We start from the raw sequence: 20,009 nt of genomic DNA, 5'->3' as shown, positions 1-20,009 counted from the left end.
AACTTCTTTGGCTGGGCGCTGGTGGCTCACGCCTGTCATCCTAGCTACTCAGGAGGCTGAGATCTGAAGATCGAGGTTCAAAGCCAGCCCGGGCAGGAGAGACTGTGAGACTCCTATCTCCAATAAACCACCAGAAAACCAGAAGTGGCGCTGTAGCTCAAGTGGTAGAGCGCTCACCTTGAGCTGAAGAGCTGAGGGACAGCGCCCAGGCCCAGAGTTCAAGCCCCACGACTGACAAAAAAAAAAAACAAAACTTCTTTGTAATAATAGATTAAAAAATTAACCATAAGCTGGGTGCTGGTGGCTCACACCTGTAATCCTAGCTACTCAGGAGGCCGAGATCTGAGGATCACGGTTCAAAGCCAGCCTGGGCAAGAAAGCCTGTGAGACTTTTTTTTTTTTTGTCAGTCGTGGGGCTTGAACTCTGGGCCTGGATGCTGTCCCTGCACTCTTCAGCTCAAGGCAAGCACTCTACCTGTGAGACTCTTATCTCCAATAAACCACTAGAAAACCAGAAGTGGCACTGTGGCTCAAGCAGTAGAGCTCTTGCCTTGAGCTGAAGAGCTGAGCGACAGTGCCCAGGCCCGGAGTTTAAGCCCCATGACCAATAAAATAACCATAGTAAGAAAAAAATTATACCATAAATTGGCACCATTCCACCGTCCATTTTGTCCTGTAAAATAATGCTTACAATCAGGGGCATCTTAGATGCGGTGTAGAGTACAGAATAAATGATAGAAGTTCAAACCAATATTCAAACAGTACTAGATATAGAGGGAGAGAAGAGGGCAAGAAAAAAGAAAGAGGCCATTGCAAAGACTAAGGGTCTTACAGGGTGTTTTGTTTTGTTGATATATGGTGCAGGGCATTGAACTCAGGGCCGTAAACTTTGTAGACAGGCACACTACTTCTTGAGCCTTGTACCTCCTATCTCTTTATTCCTCATTATTTTTTTGAATAGGTCTCAAGTGTGTGTCTATGCTGGTCTGGGAGCAGTCTTCCCAAGTCAGCCTTCCATGCAGCTTAGGATGGAAAGGAATCTTGAAAACTCCTGCCCAGTCTGGCCTCAAACTATAATCCTCCCAGTCTCAGTCTCCCAAGTAGCCAAGTTTACAGGTTTCATTAAGCTCAGGAGAGGTAATACCTAGTGTTACCGTTAGTGTTGTGCATGAGTCCTGGTTAGGAAAGCAGCACCAAGGCATTTTTGTTGGTGTATTACTGGGTTGGGATGTGTGTGTGTTGTGTCAGACTCTTCAAATTTATATTAAAACTTTTGGATTGGGCTGGGAATGTGGCTTAGTGGTAGAGTGCTTGCTTAGCACACATGAAGCCCTGGGTTTGATTCCTTAGTACCATATGTGCAGGAAAATCTGGAAGTGGTGCTGTGGCTCAAGTGGTAGAGTGCTAGCCATGAGCAAAAGAAGCTCAGGGACAGTGCCCAGGCCCTGAGTTCAAGTACCAGGACTGGGCCGGGGGGGCAAGGAGACAGGGGACCTTCTGGATCTTGGATCAGTTTTAGAATCAAATGCCTACATTGCATTAGCATGTAATACATAGCTCATTCTATAAAGATACAGTTCCTTCTTGGGGCATCATTTGTACAGTGTATTCTATGTTAGAAGTAGATTTAAAAGGACAATTAATTTCCTGGAGGAGAGGCAGGAAGTAGAGTTCCAGAAGAACTACAAAGGCACAGCACAGAGTGTAATGTCAGCCACAGCATGCCATGCAGGAGGCAGAAGCGAGAGCGTGCTGGAAAGAAAACCCCAGCACTAGCAGAAAGCTTTCCCCTCTTTCCTTGCATTACTCATTGTAATCCTGTTGTGTTTGTCTAAAGTTGAGTTCTTTGAGACTTGGGGAAGGTGAAGGGAAAGTGCTTGATTTCCCAAGGTAGCATCAAGTGTGTTTGGTTGTTTGTGGACAAGATAGCCAGAGTTGGGGCACTTTTTTGTTTTTTGTTTTTTTTATCACACGTTTGCTGCAGGAAGGCAGTGAGTGTCGGGAAGGTAAAGTGACAGTAGTGCTGTCGTGTATCTCCACAAGGAACCTGAACTGTCTAAAGTCTTCAGCTTCCGGGTTTTGATTAGCCCTCAGGTCAGCTGCCGTAGTATCTCCTCCTCGGGACATATCTAAAAGTCACTTGTGGTTTTTGGCACTGATCCATCAAACTAACTAGTGGGCTACTTCATAAGTGAGATTTTCAGAAATAGACTACTAAAAACAATTATGATTTTATATGACTTTTTCCTGATAATAATTCAACACTCCATTCTTCACACTGTGTAAACTAATGATTGTTCTTGTGCCTGGAGTTCATTGAGTGCTGCTGTGGCTCGCTGAGCGTCCCAGATCTTTCCGCTGGTTCTCTGGTCCTGAAACCTGGTAGACTATCTTCGTGCTGAGCTCATTGCTCTGTTTTCATTCCCACTCCACAGGTGTATGTATGTGGGAGATACTGATGCATGGTGTGAAGCCCTTTCAAGGAGTGAAGAACAATGATGTGATCGGTCGAATTGAAAATGGGGAAAGATTACCAATGCCTCCAAATTGTCCTCCTACCCTCTACAGCCTTATGACGAAATGCTGGGCTTATGACCCCAGCAGGCGGCCCAGGTTTACTGAACTTAAAGCTCAGCTCAGGTAGGAGTGGGGTGGAAGGGGTCTGGGGCGGGGGCAGATTTTGCTGCTTCTCCTTCGCAGCTGTAGCACTTTAAGTTGGTTTTGTTAGTTCATCTAAGGCTGAATTGTTTCCTCTGCAGTTACTTTGACATTGATTTACATTTCTCTATACCTTGTCCAGAAACTTTAGTGAATTCAGTCTTAAAATCTTACTCCCTGACTCTGACTTAGCATGGCTTCCATTCTGTCCCTGCTGCCCTCCCCATTCTCATACCAGGCCTTCTGGTACCGTGTCCCAGCAGTACCTAAGTGTGTCATCCTCCTAGTCCCTCTCACCACCTTTCCACACACCATGTTCTCTCTCCACTTTTGCCACCTGTCCAATCTTCAGAATCCAGCTCAGCTATTCCCTCCTTTATGACCCTTTCCAAGTTAACCCTCTTCCCCAATGAGACAACCCCTCTCTAGTACCTTTTAAGCACTTCCACTATCCTATTACAAGCATCTGTTGCTTGTTCAAGTGCCAGTTTATGGCTCCCATTTTGGGCAAGACACTGCCACCAATAGCTCCCAGTCACTTGGAGGATCATGGTCCCCATGGGAACCACTTTGTGGTAAGCCCCTCAGAGAAGTGTCTATATAGTCTACCTGCTGCCTGGCCTGGGAACATCTGGGTTGCTTGTCTGTCTCCCTGACTCACCTCAGTGATGGCCATCACCATGCCCCACGTGTCACCTGCCAAGCCACATTTGGACCTAGGCATCACGTAACTACCCAATGAACACTTGTTGAATTCGATTCTAGATTTAGACTGAGCTCTAATACTTTCATAAGATGGTGTTTTAACATAGTACGCAGGTATGAAGAGGTTAACCACACCATAGCACCATGGCTTGCTCATGTGTACTATGTGACCTCCCTCATATCTGGGTGACCTCTCTGAGTTTATGTGAGTTGTTTGTTTACCTGCTGTAATTTGGTGTTTTTCAAAAATACCTCCAAATGTCGGGCTAGAAGACCCTAAATGTTTGTCTGCCCTCAGCACAATTTTGGGTACTCAGCCTGCTGAAAAGAAGTCTGAGCTCTGGGAGAAGTGTGAGGTTCATGTGGTCAGCTGGTATTTATGTCCCTGACCTACAGAGCTAAACCCAGTGGTGGGGGTGAGGAGAATGGGACAGCGTGGCCATACTCTAAATATTTATACTTCCATGAGACCTACCCTCTGAAAGACCAGGCACTCTGGGTCTCCATAACCTGGACCCATAGGCCTGGCTCCACACTCAGGTCAGTGACACACTGCTTTTCATGTGCTTGGCCTTTAGATAGCTCAGAGAATGTTCTGATCTCAGTTTTCTTCCAGTTGAAGTTCTCCAGTCTTCTTCCATCCTCTTATCATGTAATTACCTATTCTGTTGCTGTTAAATCTGGTTTTCTAATGGGCTTTATTTCATGTTTGGCTTGAAACTTCTTCTCCTCTTTGATCTTTTATTAAAACCTACAGATCCTGACTTTACCTACTGATATTCCCCCTGCCTTTCTGACTTTACCTGCTGACATCCTCCATCTTGCTGCCTCCCACCCTTACCGTGGACTAGACAAGACTTGGGTAGCCACCTCTTCTGTGCCTTCAGTACTCTTTGTGTCTGTTCAGCCTATTCATAGTCTCTGTCTCTCCCCTATTTAGCTTTGGTCCTGTCCTTTGCTCACAAGTCCCACATCTCTACTTGAGATTTCCAGCTGGCTGTCGTGTTATCCAAGAAGCAAAGCCTTCTCTGAGCCACCTCCTCTCCCTTCTCCCCATAACTTCTGTGGCATAACTTCTTGGCCTATCTTCCCGAAATTCCACTAAGAAAAAGTAACACTGCTACAAAAGACAACTTCTAGTGGCTTACTGTGACCTCTCATGTTCTGGCAGAGGCTAGCAGGTACATTTAAACCTCCTTCTTTAGAGCTTAAAGAGCTCTTTCTCACACCAAAGCCAAATTCACTCTTTCACCCAGATTCCTCCACTACCCGTGGAGACTGTCCCATCTCTCTCAGCTTCCTCCCTGCCTTGGCTCCTCATGGCTGCCAGCCTGCACCTCTGAGTCTGCATGGCTTGTGTGTTCTTGCACTTCCCCAAGCTCCCCCAGACCGTGTGTCCTGCAGTCAGTAACGTTTCAAATGCTGTTGGGCCTGGTGCTGGTCACTGGGCACAGATGACCCAAGCACTTTTCCTGCCCTCGAGGAGCTCACAGTCTAGTATGTCTCCTTCCTACTAGACTGAGGCTCCTTGAGGACAGGGATCGTCATACTCACCACGGTGTTGCCCACACCTGCCGCCAGGAGCACTGGTATACACATGTGCCTCTTCTGTAGTTGCAAGTGGCCTTTTGTGCACGTTGAGCACAGGTGATTGATCATTTTCTCTGAAGCATTCTGTTTCTGCCTGAAGCAGTTTAATTTGCATTTTGAATATTTATAATATGGCTACCCAATAACTTTATACAGTCTGTTTAGATTTTACATGAACAGTGCATCACAAAAACTAAATCTGTAAGGTTTATTTCATATTTTATTTTTTAATAATTTTTATTGAGATTAAGTGATTACATAAATCACAGATTTCACAGTATTATGGGATAGTAATACTTAAAGTCACAAACACATTTTAACCTTCACAAAACAAATTGTCATTATCTTGGTCTCTAAAGTTTGTGAATTCTACAAGCTTTGACAGTACAACTATTTCTTCTGCATTGGGTGATACGTACAGTTCTTTTGCTTAGTGTTAGCTGTTCCCTCTTTCCCTCTCATTCCTTCCCTCCCATTGTTGCCCTTGAGTTGCTTAGTTCATTTTCATCAATGTCCAGTGCAGCTGATGGGCCCCTCTGTTGTATTTTCCAGTTTTATTTCATATTTTAATATATCCAAAGTTTTTTATTTTTATTTTTTTATTTTTTGGTTGGTCGTGGGGCCTGTCCCTCAGCTCTTCAGATCAAGGCTAACGCTCTACCACTTGAACCACAGCACCACTTCCGGCTTTCTCTGCTGATGTGGTGCTGAGGAATTGAACCCAGAGCCTCATGCATGCAACCACTGTACTACGGAGCCACTTTCCCAGCCCCCAAGGTTTTTTTTTTTTTTTTGCTGGTCGTTGGGCTTGAACTCTGGGCTTGGACGTTGTCCCTCAGCTCTTCAGCTCAAGACTAGCGCTCTACCACTTGAGCTATAGCTCCCCTCAGAGTTTTTTACAAGACATAATAGTAAATATTGGATAACTCAGGCTTGTTTCCCAAACCCATTTCTCTCGGCTGCCTTAAGTACCTGTGGCAAGCAGACTCCTCACTGTCCTGCCATTCTTCCTTACCTGGACTCTACATTCCCTGCAACTGCATAAGTTGAGAAAAGTAACTTTCGGGGACGACACTGTGAGACTTCGTCAAAGGCACAGAGATATTACTTGGTCAGATTTTGCTGAGATAGCCTCTGTGACCAAGAAAGCTCCTTTTGCCCTGTTTGCACGCTCACAGGAGTGAACGTGCAGGAAATGGGAGTAGCCTGTGGGTAGCCTTATCTAGTGTAAAAATGTCTCAATGAAAGTATTTCAAGGGCTGGGAAGGTGGCTCAGTGGTAGAGCGCTTGCCTTGCATGCTCGAGGCCCTGGGTTCGATTCCTCAGCACCACATAAGCAAAAAGAAAAAAGCCGGAAGTGGCGCTGTGGCTCAAGTGGTAGAGTGCTAGCCTTGAGCTGAAGAGCTGAGGGACAGCGCCCAGGCCCAGAGTTCAGGCCCCATGACCGGACCCAAAAAAAAAAAAAAAAAGAAAGTATTTCAATATGATTAAAATACTCTTGTATTTTTGTGCTTTATAATTGATTGATTATAAGAATGCACTAAATATTTTTAATGGGAAATCATTTAATCCCTTGTTAAGTTCTATTCTTTGTTAGGTACTATGCCCCAAAACACCCATAATGAACAGCTTGTGCAGCTTCTGTTCAAAAACAGCATTTACCAGGGTACTCATGTCTTTGTGCCATCCTGTCAGTAAATACTGGTCATTCACGTTGTCTCTTAAATCCTGTTTTTTAGATGAGGAAGGACAAGAAATAAGCAGAGTAGCCATTTAAAGTTTTGTCTCATAACTTTTTCACATTTGTGAACTTTTTATTGAGGTGTATAATAAATAACCAATGTCAATTTGAAAACATAGTGAACAAACAGTTCAGTGAATTTTCACAAATTGTACACATGATGTAACGATTATTTAAAACAAGAAAAGAGCCCAGAAATCCTCAAGAATGCTCATTCTAATTCATTGTTGGCCCTCTTATGGTAGCCACTATTCTGTCCATGGGTGAGTTCAGTCTGTTGATATGAAGGTATCAGTAGGTACATTCTGTTTTGCTCATCATTTAGTTTGTGAGACCACTGTGTTATCTAGATAGTTCATTTTCTTTGGTGTACATAATACCCTGTTGGTGAATATGCCACAGTGTATTTGTATCTTCTGCTCTTGGTAGAAATTTGGATGAGTTCCATTTTAGAACTTTGCATGTTGCTCTGCAAGTTGGGCAGTTGTTGCCTGTGAGTGTGCGGATATGACTGTCCCTTTCTGGGGTTCTGGGGTTCCAGCAGTGAACTGAACTTCTGGTGGCTCTAACACTAGTTGTTTCCCAGGATTTATTTTATTTATTTATTTATTTTTTGGGTCCGGTCGTGGGGCCTGAACTCTGGGCCTGGGCGCTGTCCCTCAGCTCTTCAGCTCAAGGCTAGCACTCTACCACTTGAGCCACAGCGCCACTTCCGGCTTTTTTTTCTTTTTGCGTATGTGGTGCTGAGGAATCGAACCCAGGGCCTCTGGCATGCAAGGCAAGCGCTCTACCACCTTCCCAGCCCTCCCAGGATTTTTTGTTTTCTTTGAAGTTACATATTTAGAAATTACTATTGGTGATAAGTCATGCTCACACGTGCAGATGAGATAGAGTGACGTAAATGGTGTGTGAAGTTTACTGGAACCTCACCTACTTCGCCATCCAAGACGGTCATGCTTTGAATTGGCCTTTGTCCCTGAGTTCTTCAGAAAGAACTTGCTGTGTGGGCAGCAGCACTCTTCCCTCTGCACTTAGCTTTACTAGTTACAACTTCAAAAAAGTGACTGTTATTGAACGCTTTGTGTTGCTCAGCATGGTGTCCTTGGCAAGCAGGAAGCACTGTCCCTGTCAGTGTGCAGATGAGGACACTGCCACTGTGGCAGAGCTGGAACTCTGGCATGTCTGCCCCAGTAACCGCCCAGAGAGTGGGCACAGATATGTTAGTTTTGGACAAGGTCAGGTCTCAGCAGAGGTGACTTCAGGCCGACTGGAGCCAGGCCACTCTGAGGTCTGCTGTGAACTCTTTAGGTGGCATTTTAGCTGCAGCTTGGGGTTGCTGTGGGTTTTGTTTGAGGTTTTTGGTTTTGATTGGTATATGCCTGTGGGATTTTGTTTGGGGATTTGGGTTGTTTTAACTTTATGTTGTGATGCTTACTAAACTTGATCTTATAGTACTGACTTTTGTGAGAACCAGCTCCATGGCTGCCAACACGAATATCTTACCCTTTTTCCATACTGCTTCTCAGAGCATTTCGGGAACACAGACTATATTTCAGTTGATCTCTGAGAGTTACCACAACACCTTTAGAATTGAGAGGATGTTGGTGTGCACAAACAAAATTTAAAAGGCTTGGTGACCTCCAGAAAGTTACTTAGCATCCCTGTAAGAGCAGAATCATAAATACTGCCCTCCTGCTGGTTTTCAGGATTAAGTGAAATAATCCAGAAATGCCTTCTCTTGCAGACTTCCCATGGAAGTGTTTATAGTGTACACACTGTCAACCAGTCTTGTAATGGACACTAGTAAAGACCTTAAGCAGTTCGTAATAGTGTTCTTTGTGGAGATAAACAGTTAAGTGTCTTAGAACAGTGTGGTTGTTTGAATTTGATTTTAAGCTAAGGCACTACAGAACTGTGTGAGAAAATGAGCTTTGGAGTGAGACAGACCCGAGAGGGGGCCCCGCTCTACACTGACTGTTCTTGGGGAGCACCTGATAAAGGAGAACCTCCTTTATCACTTGCCCATTAAGGATGGCAGCAGCTGCAGGTGCTTCACAGGCCAGCTTGTGAGGCACAAGCGAGTGAAAGCAATGGCCTTAGTGCCTGGGAGGCGCTGCCCACTGCCAGCAGCCTCACAAAAACGAGGAGTGTAACAACACAGACTTTAAAGGTGGTGTCTCAACACTTCCTTAGTCTCCACATTTAATTTAGCCTTAGTGTTCTCTACCCTGTTGCCCTGTTACCTTTGGAGGCCAGATAATGTGCAAAAGAGAATTCGGTTCCCAGTGGTTCCCATTTGCTTCTTAAATGTTTATAGTAGCCTTAGCCTTCTTAATAATTAAAAAGTAAATAGTAAACCTAAATGTGTGTATGTGTATTACCACTTGAATCACACACTTTCAGCACTTAGTAATTAATGGGGATAAGATGCACTGATTTTCCTGCCCCAGCTGGCTTCATACTGTGATCATCACATCTCAGCCTCCAAAGTGGGTAGGGTTACCAGCATGAGGCACTACTGCCCATCTGTAATCCTAAATTTAATAGGAATTTAATGGAAAGTTGAAGTTGTTTCCACTAAAATTATGTCTTTTTTTGTTGTTGTTGTCCTGGGGCCTGAACTCTGGGCTTGGGCGCTGTCCCTCAGCTCTTCAGCTAAAGGCTAACACTCTACCACTTGAGCCACAGCGCCACTTCTAGCTTTTTTCTTTTTCTGCTTATGTGGTGCTGAGGAATTGAACCCAGGGCCTCATGCATGCAAGGCAAGCGCTCTACCACTGAGCCACCTTCCCAGCCTCGCACATTTACTATTTACCTCTTGATTCTGATCTCTGAACCACAGTGAAGTCATCAAACTTCCCTGCCATAACTACCAGAGTTCTTTTTTCCCAACTATTCTGTTCTATCACTATTTTCCTGTCCCCACAGTTTCTTTTTGGTTCTTTAGTTGCTCTAAATTCCCATACACTGAATTTCACTTCCAGATTATGTCCTTAGAAAGCATTAATAATGATGGACATCTTTCTTCCTCTGGAAAGTGAAGTATCTGTAGTTCTCAGTGGCACCTTCTTTATTCAGCTTACAGATGGTCAGGAAAATTAATCTAAAGATGTGGGAGACACAAATGTGGGAACCTTGACTCTGTGTCTATTTACAAAAATTATAATAATTTCAAGTTGTCGAGCACAGCAACCAGGACTTGTTTCCTAAAGTTTGAGACACGTCATGAGTGGAGGGAGAAATGTGATTTGTGATTTTGGCATTTCAGTGGAGCTAGGTGTTCATGGCACCTGTTCATAGGGGAAACAGAGATGCAGCTGCAAAAAGGCTTGTGGCTGTCAGCCTCCAGCTCACCCAGCCCACATCTGCCAGCCCCAGCTCTGCCTCAAGCCTACAAGTTGTTTTCCCACAAAGACACCAGGGGGCTTGTTAGAAGGTCAACTTCATTCCTTTCTGGTGAGGCAATATTGAGTAATTAGAAGAGATCATACTTCAGAACTGGTATTCCCATGAACTTGCCAGAACAAGCCTTTTTTTCTATTTTTCTTTTTCCTTTTTATTGCTCCTGTCTCCTCTGACTCTGTCTCCTTTTCTTACTCTTTCCCTCTCTTCCTCCCTCTGATATTTTTCAGAAGAGCCCAAATTACTATAAACCCAGACTGATTTTATGTTCAAAGTGAATTGTGAGATATCATCTCTTTGTTTCAGTGATAGTTTTAAAGAAAAGAGTTGGTAGAACATATGCTGCAGAAATTATATGAGGAGGGGATGTGCATGGCCCTGGGTTCCAGAAAGAAAGAAGGGAAGAGGGAATAGGAAGGAAAAGACAGGAGGGAAGGAGAAGAAACGAAGCATGTATAACTTCATCCCTTCCTAGTGTCTAGAAAGAACTACAGAGGCAGCTTACTTTTACTTAAATTCCAAACCCTTTGTTTCTTGGAGGTGATAAGATTGCCCTGTGACTGGGAGATTGTCTTCTGTGTGCTAAGCTTCCTGACCCCACCCAGGCTGGGGGGGGGGGTTAGCTCCTCCCACTGCCCTTTCTCCTGTAGGGCTGCTCCAGTGACTTACAGCATCAACTGTTCTAGATCAGTTGGACTCCAGTATTGCTGACTTGTCCTGGCTGGAGATCTGGGTTTGCATTTTAGCTCAGTACTGAAAACAAGGGACCTAATAGACAATGCTCTTACTCACCACCACAATACCTAGTGGTGAGCTGTTGTTTTGTTGCTCCAAAAGGGATTTAGTGTGACTTCTCCATGCTTTGTTTAGCCAGTGGACTTTTGAGACTGAGTTTCTCAGAGGTGTGGCAAGCAAAAAGAAAAAAAAAAAGTAGCTATCAACAGTTTTAATGTCTTTTAACTGCAAATTGGCTGCCTTGGTGACGTTTTCTTTTAAATTAAAAGAAGCAAAAAACACATTTGAACTAGTTAAGGGAAGCTCCCTTTAAGATTCCCTTTCAAGGTGGAGCCCGTGAATAAGCCGATGTAATTATCAAATGCACTCAGGTTTACTAAATGACAAGTCTCAGCTCTTACTGTTTCATCTGTTTGCAAGTTTGAGCCTTGGAAACCACCATCCCAGGAAAAGCTGGAAGGGCTCACTGCCAGTTCACATGAGGCAGCTGGAAGCTTTCAGATGGAATGTATGCTACTAAAAATATTGAGTCTGGGAAAATATGCTTCAGTCTGACCTCATGACTGTGTGCGTTCTCGTGTGCCGCCCTGGGCTCTTCCACAGCTGTAGGAAGAGAGCTCTGCCAGGTCTCTGCGTGCCTCTTCTTCCATCTATGGAGTAGCCGCACACTGTAAAAACAGATAATTTATGTGTTATTTACGTTCTTCACTACTCAGAGCTACAGACTAGGGTTTCTCATAGGCATTTTGACTTGCAGTTCCTGGTATGTGACAAAAGTGCAGAGATGGAAAGAACTTGTTTTCTGTTTGTCCTTGTGTGCTTTGAGGCTCAAGATTATCTGCCCAGTTAGACCTGCTGTGCACACTAGATGCTTACACCTCAATCCCACACACAACAATATGTAACTAAGGGCGGAAGAGAGAGGCTGTAAATTCAAAAGGTCAGAGCTGGGAAGTGACTGGAAAGGTCTATGTGTGGGAAGGGCCTCACAGGACCTATATGAAGATTTGAAGAGAAACATAAGCCTTAAGACCAGGGTGACCCATCTAAAATGAAATGGCCCAGTGGGACCTGTTTAACATAGGATTGCTATTGCTTGAGAAAAAAAAAAGTCCAAATTAGCTTCTTAAAGCTTATCTGTATTTTAATTATTTCAAGAAGTAAGAGAAAGAGCTTCACATTACTTTTTCCAATTGGTTTTTATGTACTCTATAGTTTTTGCTTTTGTTTTTTTTTTTTTGTAAGCCAAAAAGTATCAGGATTTAGTATCTGATGATTATTATCAGCATCAGGTGTTGAACATGACTCTAAAAAATCACTAGTTCAGATACCATAGCTCCTTGCTATAGTCTCAGACTGAAGCTGGGTTTCGAGTGGCCATCTGGAAGAAAGTTGCCAAAAGGCCTTTCCTTCAAACTATGTGGCCAGTTGCAAGCTCAGGAAGCCTATCCATGTGCTCTTCACTCAACAGTCAGCTGGAATAATCCATATTCTCTTCACTTGACAGTAGCCTTCTCTATCCATGGGTTTTATTCCTCTGTGCCTGGGCTTCGTTCAGCCATTCACCTGTCCCTTACTTGTGTATATTACCCTTCAGAGTCTGTACCAGTTATAGGAATGGAAAAAAAAAATGAGTCTGTATGTGACCAAAGCCAAGCAACCAGAAATTTCCGATTTCCAGAGTTAAATTTAGTTAAGTGGTAGTTCTTTGGTAATGTAGACAAGAAAGGTAACTCAGCCTCAAGAGAGTTGGGAGCTTGAGAGAAAACTCCAGTGTTATTGGGCACTGGAATACTAGTGACATGGGCCAGGGAGGGAGAGGCAGTTTCCTTGCAGGAGAGGCTCAGGGAGCATAATAGGACCTTCTCTAGGTAGGGAGAGGGAGGGGATGTAAGAAAGAGCAATCGGCCCAAATGTGCATGGCTTTGAGTTTGCTGTTTGCCTGTTTCTATCCTCCTCAGGAGCCTTCGGGAATGGGTTCTGTGATGTAGAAACCTGAGCCATGCCCTCCCAGGACCCCACTGATGAACCAGCAGGGCCCGTAGGTACCATTTCAGATCATGCCCTGAGAGAGGGGACAGATTCAAAGGCATAGCTTATCAAAAAGATGCAATTATGTGTATAGAAGTTATACTACAGGGGCTGGGAAGGTGGCTCATGATAGAGTACTTGCCTTGGATGCATGAGGCCCTGGGTTCCATTCCTCAGGACCCCATAAACAGAAAAGGCCAGAAGTGGTGCTGTGGCTCAGGTGGTAGAGCACTAGCCTCAAGGTGAAGAGCTGAGGGACAGCACCCAGGCCTAGAGTTCAAGCCCCACGGCTGACCCAAAAAAAAAAAGCATATTTGGTCTCTTGCACCTCAAATTAATTGATTTTTTTAAGTCATTTGAAAAACTTGGCTTATAGCCCCTTGGAGGAATAGTAGCCATCAGATACTGGGGAAAATTTGATGGGGAATTTGTCATAATTCTTTATATTTTAAAAAAGCTTTTTGAGTTCAGAACTCTGTTGGTGGTACTGGAGTATGAACTCTGGAACTTGCAGTTATTAGGCTAGCTCTCTACAGCTTGAATACTCCTCCAGCCCATTTTGCATTAGTTCCTCTTTGAGTAGGGTCTCACTTTTTTGACCAGGTCCAGCCTGGGCCTGGATTCTCCTAATTTTGCTTCTCATGTAGCTAGGGTCACCCGTGTGCACCATCATGCCAAGTTTTTTTTTTTAATAATTTTTTATTGAGATTAAGTGATTACATAAATTTCACAAATTTCACGGTATTGTGATAGTTATCACAAACACATTTTAACCTTCACAAGAAAAATTGTTTATCATGGTTTGTAATGTTTGTGAATTCTGTGAGCTTTGACAATACAACTATTTCCTCCACATCGGGTGATATGTGCATTTCTTTCCTTTTGCTTAGTGTAAGCTGTTCCCTCTTTCCCTCTCATTCCCTCCCTCCCATTACTGCCCTTGAGTTCATGCCAAGTTTTTTATTGGTTGGGATGGAGTCTCTTGGATTGTTTTCCCAGTCTGGCCTCAAACCATGGTCTTTGCTATTTCAGCCTCCCAGGTAGCTAAGAGTACAGGATGAGCCCTGAACCTGTTTCAGAGCTCTGTACAGATTGTTTCCTTTTATTTTTTTCAACAACCTTTCAAGGCAGTGGTCAAGAGGCATCACTTTTGTGGGTGAGGCATGTGACATAGCATAATCTTTTTGTCGCCAAACTTGTGCCTAGCTTTAGGGAAGAGGAAATAAATTTAGAGGGATTTATATCTATGAAAAAAAGTAAGTCTGGTGATTCACACCTGTAATCCTAGCTACTCATAAGGCTGAGATCTGAAGGATTATGGTTTGAAGCCAGCCAGGACAGGAAAAGTCCATTAGACTCATAGCTGCAATGAACCACCAAAAAAGCTGGAAGGGGAGCTGTGATACATTTGAGAGCACCCAAATCCTGAGTTCAAGCTCCAAGACTGCTCCCCCTTTCCTCCCCCCCTCCCCCCCCCCCCCCCGACACACACACACACACACACACACACACATACACAGATGTAGACAGGAACCATTGGTTTGCTTCATTCTTGTAACACTTGTGCACTGGAATGGGTTTGTCATTGCAGCCTGCTCCCTAGATTTCTTCCTGACCAGTTTCTTCCAGTTCCTGGAGGGTATACCCACAGATGCCTTTGGGACAGCCTTCTTTTCCCGTGTTTTGGTGACAACTCTTCTTGAGTCTTTCTTTGTCCTTAATTGGAGCACCTCTCTGACCAATGCCCCTGCATCGAGTAGAAATTTGGCAAATGCTTGCTGAGTTGCCAGCCAGGGTTGATACCTCATAAGAAGTAACTTACTGATCCATGTGAGCATGACTGTAGCTCCTGCTCCTTTCCTCTTCTCATCCGGAAATGAGTGCTCTTGATTGAGAGTAGGCCAGAACCTGCCTTTGAGCACCCTGTGCTGCTTCCCCAGATACATCCCTGGCCAGGCTCACCTGGGCCTTGCACATGGGCCAGGTACCCAGCAGTGCCAGTGCCTGAGCTCATGTCTTGCCCACTTACGAAGCAGCCAGGAAAGTTCTGGGGATTTTTGTTGGGTTTTTGGCTCTTGTGTGTAGTGCTGAGCTTCATACCCAGAGCCTCATGCATTTAGGCAAGTATTCAGCTGCTGAGCTTTTCCTCCAGTTTCTGAGAAGTGAATGCTTAAACATTGTTATTAATTTACTCCACCACAATCAGCTAACTTGAGCAAGAAAAAAGTCTTACTTTGTGTAGGAGATGGGTTTTCTGGACTGGAAGCTTTCCTTTAAAGTGGTAATGGAGGGCCGAGAAGGTGGCTTAGTAGTAGAATGCTTACCTAGCATGCATGAAGCCCTGGCTTCAATTCCTCAGTATCACATAAACAGAGAAGGCCAGAAGTGGCGCTGAGGCTCAAGTGGTAGAGCACTAGCCTTGAGCATAGAGAGGCTCAGAGACAGTGCTCAGGCCCTGAATTCAAGCCCCAGGACTGGCCAAAAAAAAAAAAAAGTGGTTACAGGATCTGTTTCTTTGAGCAGAACATTATTCTCTTTCCTTATGGGGAAAATGTCCTTAACCTATTCAATGCTAGCTTGCTCACTTGGAGCAGTTATGAAATGAATTTGTCTTCTTGACTCAGAAGGTGACTATGAGAGGAACAGCCTCCAGCCAGCAACAGGAGTGTCTTTTCAAACAGTGGAGCAGATTCCCAGATCAGAAGGAGTCAGTGTGGTTGATGTCACTGTTTCCTGAGTGATTCTGTCTGCCAGGGGCCAGAAACTCTGAATGAGCCTCACTATCAGGAATCTGGGTTGCAGGCATGTAGGAAAGAGCCAGTTATTGGCACAGTTAGGAGAAAGTTTCAAAGACCCACCCCCTCTCCTCGCTGAGCCCCAGGGAGTCGGTGTGGAATGGGAAGCTAGCTGACTCTCCCTTGGCTCCATTCTGAGGAGTTTACAGGCTGGCAAACGGCCAGGACTGAGAAGCCGCCCAGCAAAGCTGTGGAGGCTGTGGAGGCTAGGGCGGCCACGGCGACATGTGGGACTTCACGTACCCCTGAACAGCCCAGCCGTTGGTAAGTGTGGTGCTTCCAGCTGAGAACAAAGGGTAGAAGCACCTGCAAATCTGTGGCATCTTCTTTTGTTTTTTTTTTTTGGTCAGATAAGGTACTGGTTAGACTGAAAGTTAGTGTGAACTTAACTGTACTGAGCAAGCTGGAGAGGTTATTGGCCCCCCCTCACTGACTGCTCATGTCATGTGCGGGGAGTCTGTGTTTGTGTGAAGAGTCTGCTATAGACAGGCAGGTAGACGCTTGGGAAAGGGCTGCTTAGGATTTCTCAGGGACTTTGTGTTTGGCTCAGAGCATTCTTCATTTTCACCAACTCCTTTCTTAACCTCTGGCTATGCTTTAAATGAACTTGCTGATAGGGACTGTGGCTGTTCTAGAATCATCTTGTGAAGGGTTAGAAACCTGATTTTTTTTTTCTCCCTATGTGTGAGCTCCTTTCTTTTTGGTTATTTTCTACTGGGAGCCAACTGGCATCCTTTGTATGGGTTAGGGAGGGGTCTAATGTGTGATTCTGGTTGTAGGCCCCCTTAACACAGTGCCTTGTTTCTCTAGCACAATCCTGGAAGAGGAAAAAGCTCAGCAAGAAGAACGAATGAGGATGGAATCCAGAAGACAGGCCACCGTGTCTTGGGACTCTGGAGGGTCTGATGAAGCACCGCCCAAGGTAGCCAAGGTCCCCACCCCAACTTTGGGGTTCCTCTTAAACTAACTCCTACACTGGATGGTGTAGAGAGCTGTTTTCACAAGGAGGAAATCTAGTCTCAGGTTACCCTGACAGTAGTTGTAACATGTTTCTTAATTGTTCCTCCTTGATAGATTGCCACCCTGTATACTCTTTTCCTAATTTGTGTTTTGATTTGAGGCCGTATGAGCTGGACAAGAACAGTCAGAATAGACGTGATTTTTATTTACATTCTTGCTTTCTCTCTCGTCCTCCCTTCTTGAAGCCTCCATAGTGAGACTTAAGTAGAGTCTACTTCCATCTGACCACATTCACTGTGGTTTAGTTTGCTTGGGTAGGGCTTTTGTGCACATTTTCTACCTTTTTCTAGTATGTGGCTGTGCTGTTTGTCAGGGGAAAAGCTCATCTCCTTTTTATGTCCAGGCATGATGCCCTCACGCCCTGCCTGCCCATGTGCCCCCACAGCCCTTCTCACCTCCCCTCCTACATGACGAGGGCGACCACAACATTTTATAATCTAGACAGTGGCTAGGGATTTTTACTGAGATGGCCTAAACACTTTTCTTGGATTAAGAAGCCTTAATAAGCTGGGCCTCTGAGGGTCATGCCTGTAATCCTAGCCACTCAGGAGGCTTACTGAGACCTGAGGATCATGGTTTGAAACCAGCCTGGGGAGGAAAATCCATGAGACTCTTCTCTCCAATTAACTGCCAAAAAGTCAGAAATAAAGCTGTGTGGCTCAAGTGGCAGAGTGCTAGCCTTCAGCAAAAAAGCTCAGAGACAGGTAGGTCCCAGGGCCAGGTCAAAGGAACAACAACAACAGAAGGTCTTTATACAACATTTGTTTTTGAAAAGGTAGTATTTTCACATGGCTAATCCAATTCAGACCTCTTTCTAGGAAGTAAAATAGTAATAGTGTTCTTTATAGCTAAATTATTGACTATTTAATAACTAATAATGTAAGTTTAATAGCTCTTTTGAAATGTATTCATAAATGTCAGCACAAAGAACTGTTTTAAGTACTGTAGCAACTGTAGTTTTAATCATGATACTCAAAGGCTTGCCTTCTCGGCTACTGCGACTTGCAGCAGGGCAGAGGCAAAAGGTGCCTCTCCCCAGCCCCTCTGCAGAGGAAGAAGACCATACCATCTGCAGGGCGGGAAGGGAGGGCTTTGAGTCAGTGAGAAAAAGAGAACATTCCTTTGTCATTCCTAAAGAACAACAGAAAACATTCTTAGTTGCCTACAGACGACACATGAACCACTCATTATCTTACCTAAGGTCCTCTGATATGTTTACCAGTTTGCCTGTGTTTTAATTCCATGACAGCTGCAGGATTGTTCAAACAAGAGACATTAAGAACCTTGAAGTCAAGCAAGTCTGTTCATCCAGGTTGTTCTTATAACCTGGTGACTGGACACAGCGTCTCTCCATTCCTTCCTTTCCTTTCCTTTGTGAAATTGTGGCATTAATACTCCACTTCCAGCTTTAATTGGAGATAAGAATCACAAAGAGGGGCTGGGAATGTGGCTTTGTGGCAGAGTGCTGCCTAGCATACATGAAGCACTAGGTTCGATTTCTAAGTATCACATAAATAGAAAAAGCTAGAAGTGGTACTATGGCTCAGTGGTAGAATGCTAGCCTTGAGCAAAAGTTCAGGGACAGTGCCCAGGCGCTGAGTTCTAGCCCCAGGACTAGCAAACAAAAGAAAGATTCACAAAGATCTTCCTGGCTAGCTTCAAACCTCAATCCCCAGATCTTTGCCTTCTTGCTATCTAGGATTTACAAGTAGGGTCTCATGGGTTTTGCCCAAACCAGCCTTGGGCCATGATGTTCCTACCTCTGCCTCCTGAGTAATAAGCAAATGCTATTGTCTGCCTGTTTAGAATTTGAACAGTATTGCTGGAAGAAACATGCTGCACCCCAAAATCCCTAAGTGTTCTGCTCCGTAGCAGCCCTGCACACTAATCTGATGTTTACAGTAACAACCTTCTTGCTCTTTTGCCTTCAGTACTTAGTAATCCATTACAATGTACCTTTAATTTTGCCTGCTTAGAGACTTGCTTTGGAGACTGGGTCTGTCTTGATGACCCTTCCTGGCCACAAACGCACAGTACCAGCTGTGCCCTTTTTAATTGATGGCATCACTTGAGCTCCAACCTGTAAGATCTCTGTGCATTCCTATATGACTCTCACATCTGACAAATGAATGGCACTCCTACATTCTTTAGGCACTCTTGACTTTTGTTGGAATCACTCGGAACATAAAGCTTTTTAATGTTGACGGTGGCCAGTTGATCTTTTTTTCTTTTGCCCGTTGTATTTTTGGTATGTTAGCCAATAAACCACTGTCTCACCCAAGCTCATCTCTTACATGTCTTCCTATTAATCATAGTTTTAGTACTTATATTTAAGGTTTATCTGAAAAAGAGATTGAAATGTTTTCATGTGAATATCCACTTACCCAGCATTATTAAAATGCTGTTCTTTTCCCTATTGAAATATGATTTCAATCATGCTGTTTTAGAGAAGTCACCCAAATCATTTACATGGTGCTCTGTTGATTTTCACAGCCCAGTAGGCCTGGTTATCCTAGTCCAAGATCCAGTGAAGGATTTTACCCCAGCCCTCAGCACATGGTACAGACCAATCATTATCAGGTATACAGATTGTTGCTGTGTTATTGTCTAACTGTGTTGTTCTTAATTCCTCTGTACTCTGGATGGTAGAGATGTACATTAGACTTCTATTTTCTTATATATTTATTTTGGTGAGCAGAAACCTACAGAGGCCTATCAACCTGCACCGAGGGTCTTCATAACTCACATGGTCTCAAAGCAGGCAGGACAGTGCAGCCCTCAGTTGTTAGACCTGATCTTTCCCACCGGCTCTTGAACTGGGCAAGGAGGAGCCAGTGACACACAGTGTGCAGAGGAATGCCAAACTGCAGTTTTTCTAGAAGGCAAAAGTAAAATTGTAAAGTACCGTAGCAGAAGCCATATGAGTGGCCTTGTTTATAAGTGTGGAAGGAGTGTTGAAGTTGCAGGCAGACTTCTTCACAGAGTCAGATAAGGCCATCCTTGGAGAAGGGACCTGGAACAGAGTTTTTGGTTTTTAGGGAAGGATAAAGTCTGCAAGAATCAAGTACTGCTAAGGGGGGCTCACTACATTCCTCCCTCAGGATTAGGGACCTCTTAGACCAATATGGGCAGAAATTCATAGCTATTGTTAGTCAATACTTGGTACTATAATACCAAGAGAGAAGGTATTACTAGAAAAGTCTACACTGTATGTTCTAGTAAATAGAATTTTACTATTTACTAGTTCAGAAATAGAGCATTGCTTTCAAACAGCTTCAGTAGTTCTAGGCAAGTGGCTCAGACCCATGTTTTAGGAGATCCAGCTCTGAGAT

The 20,009-nt window shown here is 44.2% G+C and overlaps 1 protein-coding gene across 4 annotated transcripts in view; it reads left to right on the top strand.

The window, feature by feature from the left end:
- Ptk2 (protein tyrosine kinase 2) overlaps window positions 1–20,009 on the top strand; it is a 245,114-nt gene that overhangs the window by 200,021 nt on the left and 25,084 nt on the right. For 3 of the 4 annotated variants that reach the window (XM_042699910.1, XM_042699909.1, XM_042699911.1), the window contains 3 exons: window positions 2,436–2,640; window positions 16,468–16,579; window positions 19,171–19,257. In XM_042699910.1, coding sequence (XP_042555844.1) covers window positions 2,436–2,640; window positions 16,468–16,579; window positions 19,171–19,257 — 404 coding nt within the window. Of the gene's footprint in view, window positions 1–2,435; window positions 2,641–15,655; window positions 15,922–16,467; window positions 16,580–19,170; window positions 19,258–20,009 lie in introns of those variants that run through there. The other variant, XM_042699912.1, reaches the window with a different exon arrangement.

Source organism: Dipodomys spectabilis, unplaced genomic scaffold (genome assembly GCF_019054845.1).
Source record: "Dipodomys spectabilis isolate Male_0828 unplaced genomic scaffold, ASM1905484v1 ptg000264l, whole genome shotgun sequence".
Classification (NCBI taxonomy): domain Eukaryota; kingdom Metazoa; phylum Chordata; class Mammalia; order Rodentia; family Heteromyidae; genus Dipodomys; species Dipodomys spectabilis.
The sequence above is the reverse complement of the archived record's forward strand: the minus strand, read 5'-3'. Positions and strand labels throughout refer to the sequence as shown.